The 7,683-nt window shown below is 41.9% G+C and overlaps 1 protein-coding gene across 1 annotated transcript; it reads left to right on the top strand.

The window, feature by feature from the left end:
* Positions 1-150: 150 nt before the first annotated feature.
* rfx6 (regulatory factor X, 6) lies at positions 151-6,745 on the top strand. Its single transcript, XM_035775363.2, has 19 exons — positions 151-642; positions 1,069-1,246; positions 1,399-1,522; positions 1,672-1,733; positions 1,832-1,909; positions 1,998-2,025; positions 2,204-2,311; positions 2,439-2,516; positions 2,596-2,709; positions 2,810-2,859; positions 3,011-3,170; positions 3,559-3,700; positions 3,791-3,900; positions 3,984-4,101; positions 4,728-4,850; positions 5,028-5,237; positions 5,429-5,947; positions 6,177-6,389; positions 6,556-6,745. Exons 1-19 carry the CDS (start codon positions 444-446, stop codon positions 6,726-6,728), a joined length of 2,787 nt encoding a protein of 928 aa, XP_035631256.1. The 5' UTR covers positions 151-443; the 3' UTR covers positions 6,729-6,745.
* Positions 6,746-7,683: the final 938 nt, after the last annotated feature.

Genomic DNA, 7,683 nt, shown 5'->3' with positions numbered 1-7,683 from the left:
TAGTTAATCATTGATCGTCTGAATCAGCCCCCCGTTCTCTGCAAATATGATAAACGAATACCTAGGCAATCACCAGTGTGACGTCTGTGTTAAACCACAGCACAGGTTTAATTGACTCTGGAAGGTAGTATCAGAGTAAGAGAGAGACTACAGAACTGCACTTTACCTTTTCTATTACAAGAAAATATTTTGTATTATCTTATTCCAAGAGAAAATGGCAAAAGAAAACGTTTGACCTTGCAGTGTGGGCAGTTTCCTTGTCCTATTATGAGAGGATCAAATTTGGGGAAAATTAATTTATTTGGGGGATTTTATTTGTGAGGATAGGATAGTTCCCATCCTGAAGATAATGTGTACATTTTCTAACGCATTCATTTAAATGTTTAATTTAAACCATTTTTCATTTGTTTTCTTTTACTTTCACTTTTTATTTTGCATTTAACATGCCTATGAAACGGAATACAGGAAGCCCGATCCAGGATGGACAATTTCTTCATGTTCATTCACCATCAACCAATAATTTCTGCAGTGCATCCGAGGAGCTCATGCACACCACTTTATCTAACGAAAAATTACGCAGTGCTTTCCATGGACATTCATTCTCAAAGTTTGACGAGGAAGGTGATTTGGGAATTAAATCAGGTGAGGAATAAAGTCAGATTAATAGGCCTACACATAGACTGAGAGGTTCCCTCTTCACCCAAGAGTCATACAAGAATAACATCCAAAACAAGAGCCATATTTGTTGATGTCAACTAATACAGTTTGTGCTGCATTAAATTGTAGGATTTTTTTTTTAAATATACATGCACTAAAATATACTTCTTTCATTTTTGTATGGGTAGGCTAGAATAAAATAATGTATTATTTACCACATAAAAACAATCTACTCAATCTGACCCAGTTGAACAAAAATACAATTTTCACTGCTATGTTCATTTTGAAGAGTCTTGAAAATCCTGTATAGGGAGTACTTATTTCTAATTGTATGGTTCATTTAGCCACGTACCAATCTGGAAAGATGTCATGGCCCTGAACTACTCAAATATATATTTCACCTCATGACAGTTTTCTCCCCCACAACCCTGTCAGAAGCAGATGACAGCAATGAGACCCCATCTTCTGAGGAGGACCAGGACCTCCTGGAGTATTCTAAAGATTTGGCTTTCAACCAGACGACCCCGAGGAAAAGCATCACTCAGATCATCAAGGACAAGAAGAAACAGACTCATTTGACCCTTCAATGGTAGTGTTCCAAAGTCACAACCTATGGAAATCTATAATATAGCTTGTGATGTGATGCACTTGTATAATAACAATCCTTCTTACAAATGTTAATGTTTCTTTTCTTGTTGGTGATTGATTTGACATGGATTTGTGTGACTGCTTGTTCGCTAGGCTGGATGAAAACTACACTGTTTGTGAAGGGGTTTGTCTGCCACGTTGCATCCTGTACGCTCACTACCTAGACTTCTGTAGGAAGGAGAAACTGGATCCAGCCTGTGCTGCTACATTTGGCAAGGTGAGATGAGTAATGTCTTGTAGTTGAGGTGGCGGGCTGGATAGGTCGTAGTTTGTGGTAGATGTTATAGATACTGTAAGTACAACATAGTAATAATTGTGGTGGAAAAAGCTATTATGTTTTTTTGTATCGTTCTCTGTGCATATTAGACAATTAGGCAGAAATTTCCACTTCTTACAACAAGAAGACTTGGGACCCGAGGTCATTCAAAGTAAGATATAGTGGAAAATATTATTTTCAAAAGATTTCTTGTTGTAGTGATCTGATCGGTCTCAATATAAAATGCTTAATTTTGTTGATATTTAACAGATATCATTATTATGGGATTGGCATCAAAGAGAGCAGTGCCTATTATAACTTGGTGTACTCTGGAAAAGGCTTGACGAGGTAAGATCATTCTAGAATAAGTCAAATGTTTGGAATTGTTGTGATAGTATGGGATTTAATGTCAGTCTGATTTCATATCTGATTGTAGATTTTCAGGGAGCAAACTCAACAATGAGGTAAGATTGACATATATATTTAAAATATATATATATATTTAAATGCATTTTTATGTGAGATATTACAGACATGAATCATGTTATCTAATTCATTCAAACTGTAGTCATGAGACTACATGACTAGTCATGACTACAAGGTCAAAATATTGATACAGTTTGATATTCCTCTATTTAATAGGGAGGGTTCACTCGGAAATACTCCCTCAGTTCCAAAACAGGAACTTTGCTTCCAGAATTCCCAAGTCCACAGCATCTAGTGCTTCAAAGTTCCATCTCTAAAGAGAAGGTTTGTTGTATTATTTTCATCAGTACTTCAACTTTCTTTGCCATCAACATTTGCTGATTACATACAGTACAGTATCCTCTGCAAAAACACCTGTAACCATTATGGATTATCTTCACATGTCCAATAGGTGGACACGCTCATCGTGATGTACAAAACACATTGTCAGTGCATCCTGGACAATGCCATCAATGTCAACTTCGAAGAGGTATTCTACCAAAACAAGACAGAAGATGTTGTAGCCACGTCTGACAAATTGTCTCCTGATTCTATTTACAATGTTTCAGATACAGAATTTCCTGATGCATTTCTGGCAAGGAATGCCCGACCACCTCTTACCCCTGCTGGAGAACACCATTATCGTGGACATCTTCTGTGTGTGTGACTCTATACTATATAAGGTGGGTGTTTTTCCAGAATCATAGAGCAGCATCCTCATTAGTTGTTGAAGGACTCCTACCTCAACTGGACAGGTTGTACTATCCATTTGGTGTTTTTCAGGTTCTGACAGATGTCCTGATCCCTGCTACGATGCAGGAGATGCCTGAAAGGTAGAGTATTTTCATCTTTCATCATTCGTATTTTGCTCATCTAAACACCAGATTTGCTGTAAGGTTTATGGTGTATGAAATTAACGGAAATAAGATGCTGCCGTCTCTCCGGGTGATGTATTGTTGTGTATAAAGATTGTCCTGTTTGCAGTCTCCTGGCAGACATCCGTAACTTTGCCAAGCACTGGGAACACTGGATGGTGTCTTCTCTGGAAAACCTCCCAGAATGCCTCTCAGAGAAGAAGCTCCAGATCGCACGCAGATTTGTGTCCTCTCTAAAACGTCAGACCTCCTTCTTACACCTTGCTCAGGTAAAGCACTGTATTACAGCACGGGAGGAATATAAATATCATTGTGTTAACTTTACAAAGACATTTAAAAGTGTCTAAAATGTATCTATATCGCATATCTTATTATGACTCTAAGAAATTGAAATTGTATTTATAAACTGGATGTCCTAGGGCTTGATTCAGTCTGTAGCACTGAATTTCGGCGTTACGGCGTGATAGAAATTTAAAGGCAATGTTGCAATGTTTCCACGTATGCGGAGACTGCAATTACGGTAAACGCTGCATATGTCGGCTCAATTTGAAATGACCTTTACATTTCAAGCGCACTATACCGCTGAACTTTCGACGAAACAGATTGAATATAGACGCTAATTTTGGTTATTTTGGTCATTTTCTTTTCTTACAACAGATTGCAAGACCAGCTCTTTTTGACCAGAATGTGGTGAACTCAATGGTGGTGGATATAGATCAAGTGGATTTGAACAGCATAGGATCACAAGCACTTCTCACCATCTCAAGTGGAGACCAAGACTCTGACCTCTACTCTGAATGTGAGTAGAACATTTGCATTGTACATGGAAAACCCTGCCAGGTTCATTCCTATAAACAATGTTAATGTGCTTTCTCGTCATGTTTGCTAGATGACTCAATAACAGTGTTCCAAGAGCTGAAAGACCTACTGAAGAAGAATGCCACTGTGGAATCCTTTATCGAGTGGCTGGACACTGTTGTGGAGCAGAAAGTCATAAAGGTACGTTGTCCCCATTTCAGATCTAAGATTGGGGTTGTCAGATTGGATGTTGACATCCAATCTGTTTGTTCCTTTCTCTCCAGCCTGGGAAGCAGAACGGACGGTCCATAAAGAAGCGAGCTCAGGACTTCCTCCTCAAGTGGAGTTTCTTTGGAGCACGTGTTATGCACAACCTCACATTGAACAACGCCATCAGTTTTGGTGAGAAATTACTACGTCCCTCTACCAGTTCCCCTGGTAACCTGTATATCCATGTAACAACTACAACATGTAGGAAATGCTGTCAAACTTCTCTATTTGTATTTTAAATTCAGACTCTCCCATTACTACTGAGTCTAAATGATACACAGTCCGTCACTACGTCAGACGCAAACACATGTATCTTTTCGGTCGGCTCTGAACAGAATGCTACAATGAGCCATAAATTATAATGGCCTGGCCCCAAGTAAAGAAAGCATTATCAATCGGTTGCGTGCACTGTGTTTGAAGACAGACCTCTCCCATGCACCTTCCTCACCCCCATTTGGCGGCTCTATCACCAAACACAAGTCAAACAGACTGGGGGAGTATCACATGACCCTACAAGTCAAACAGCATGCCTGGTGAGATGAAAGCCTACGGGAAAGCAGATCTCTGGAGCTGGTCAGGTCAAACCCTCAGCACCTGCAAATTGGTGCACAGAATAGCCTTTGGAGCCTTGTCACAGTTTGTAAGGTGAAGGCTGTTAGCGATTGGCTGAGTATCAAGTCATGATAGTGACATCGAAACCAGATTAGATTTCTGGTGGGCAACTAGGACAGTAAGAGATGTGTTTTTTATTATCCCAGGTTCGTTCCATCTCATCCGCATGTTGCTGGATGAGTATATCCTACTGGCTATTGAGACACAATTCAACAACAACAAAGAACAAGACCTTCAGAATCTCCTAGACAAGTACATGGGAAATGCAGGTAAGCAATTACATAACATACATAGACTATCTAATTATATGTATAACTCTGATTGTTCTTTTTCATTAGTAAGTTGTTATTGCGTTTCATATTAATACTATCAGTTTTTATGGAGCAGTACAGAGAAATAATGGAGGAAGTAGGATCATTGAGGTGCGTTGTTATGATTATTTTCAGATGCCAGCAAGGCGGCATTCACTGCCTCCCCCAGCTCCTGTTTCCTGGCCAACCGTAACAAGCCCAGTGCGGTGTCCAGTGATCTGTCTGTGAAGAACGAGTCCCTCTCAGAACACGCATACATGACCCTGTCAGCCAATCATCAGCAGGCTCCGGGAGCAAACATGGCCATCTACCAGGGCTCTGAAACCGATGGATTCTGCCTATCAGGTGCAAATATGTTTTTAAGGGTGACATGACTCATTTTGTCACTTGTTTCTGAATTTAATTTATCCCCGTTGTATGTTAGCTTTGTTCATACATTCATTGGTTTAACATAAAATGTAAACTTGTGTGACAACTGCTCATTTGTAGTCAAGGTTCCTATTGTGTTGTCTAAAATCTTTCCTCTGTGCCCCCAGGACAAATGGACTTTTCCCAGAACAGTGGCCCTCTGATGACCCCTCCCATCTCCCCAGCCATGGTGAACAGGGGCAGTGTCATCAACCAGGGCACCATGGCCATCAGACCCCAGAGCGCCTGCACCACCATCCAGCCCCAAATCTCCTGCCAAGCCTTCCCAGACACCATGTACCAGAGCCTCCCTCCCAGCAGCCCCAGCTACTACCCCACCACCTCCAACTACCAGGCTGTGTTCAGGCCCCAGACACACACCCAGGCCCCTGCCTACCTCACCCGCTCTGACAGCAGCCACTACCCGTCCTTCAGTGAACAGCACCTGGCCAAAGACTACTTCAACAGCAGCTGTGCAGTATCCCCCTACAGCTCCAGACACACCTCCAATTACAGCACAGTCCCTGATCCTGGGATGGAGACTCAGGGGGTTGAGCTACTGGACTCTGTAGGATACAACTTTGATGGGAGTGGGTTAAACAGTAGTGGCTGTCAGGAGTCTGCCTACTCAGCAGCAGGACACAATGGTATGAATGACTACACCTAAGTCTTCTCCATTGAATTATCAGAAAATGGGCCCTGAGTTTTTCTAGACTTCGTGGCCTCACTAGTCAGTTCATCAAGGTTAGATCACATGGTCACGTCACCTGGTCAGAAATAATTAAGGGCCCTAACAATAAGAATTATTGTAAATTAAAAAACAAGTTGAACCATAAATTTGTATTCTACTCATAAAGGAACCTCTCTGTTTTTCAGGGTACTACGGAAACAGTAGCTACCTGGATAGCCAGAGGCTGGGTTCCATGATAGACCAGCATGTGTCAGTTATCAGCAGTGTGAGCAGTATCCGCTCAGTCCCAGTGTACGGTGAAGTACACGACCCCCTCAACATCCTGGATGACACGGGCAGGAAGACGGCTGGGCCTTACTACACCGAGTCTGACTCACTGGGCTCCCACACACCTGGAGGTCAGTGACAAATTATGGATTGATAGGGAACTCCAATGTTCCACTACCAATCTGTAGCAATGGATTAAACAATGAATGCAAGACAAGAATGATTGTAGTAAATGACAGAATTTTTTTTTTTTTTTTAAAGATACTATTTTGTTTACTTGTTTTCTCTCTGCTGTAGCTCCTACCCTCCCCTCCTCGGTCTCTGCACCCTGCATGTACGGAGGTCCTGCCCAGTTCCACTCCCAGGATGCACTGCTTCCTCACCGGGCACCATCTGAGGTACGGGACATGATGTCATCGCTGCCCCCCATCAACACTGTGTTCATGGGGTCTACTGGAGGAGGAACGTGAGCCGTGACTGTCCCTCCCACCACCAACACTCCTCAAGCTCCTCCCACACCACTCAGTCACTGTAAACAGTGACGCAGATCACAGACAAAAATATGCTCAGTGTGTCTCTCTTGTGTAGCCTTAGCGTTGGGGAAACTACTCTGAAAATGTAGTTTACCAAGTTACCAATTACTTCATACTGGAAGAAGTGAAGATACACTAAAGCTTCCCTTAAGAAAATGTTACTTTCAAAAAGTAGTTCACTACATCCAAACTACTTTGTGATCAATAGTTATATCTAATTCTGAAATATCATAGACTATAAATTGCTCGACATATCACTCTGTAGTCAGATTTTAACAGAATGTTTATTTTAGCCTATTAAACACAAAAACTGTTTCAAGTGAGAATTAGGAAGGTCTGATGGCAAAAAACTTCACCCATATGATGGCCTTCTTCACCCATATGATGGCCTACTTCACCCATATGATGGCCTTCTTCACCCATATGATGGCCTACTTCACTCATATGATGGCCGTCTTCACCCATATGATGGCCTACTTCACCCATATGATGGCCTTCTTCACCCATATGATGGCCTACTTCACCCATATGATGGCCTACTTCACCCATATGATGGCCTTCTTCACCCATATGATGGCCTTCTTCACCCATATGATGGCCTACTTCACCCATATGATGGCCTTCTTCACCCATATGATGGCCTACTTCACTCATATGATGGCCGTCTTCACCCATATGATGGCCTACTTCACCCATATGATGGCCTTCTTCACCCATATGATGGCCTACTTCACCCATATGATGGCCTTCTTCACCCATATGATGGCCTACTTCACTCATATGATGGCCGTCTTCACCCATATGATGGCCTTCTTCACCCATATGATGGCCTTCTTCACCCATATGATGGCCTACTTCACCCATATGATGGCCTACTTCACTCATATGATGG

This window comes from Oncorhynchus keta, chromosome 8 (genome assembly GCF_023373465.1).
Source record: "Oncorhynchus keta strain PuntledgeMale-10-30-2019 chromosome 8, Oket_V2, whole genome shotgun sequence".
NCBI lineage: Eukaryota > Metazoa > Chordata > Actinopteri > Salmoniformes > Salmonidae > Oncorhynchus > Oncorhynchus keta.
Note: the sequence above shows the minus strand (reverse complement) of the source record. Positions and strands in the feature narration are given on the sequence as shown.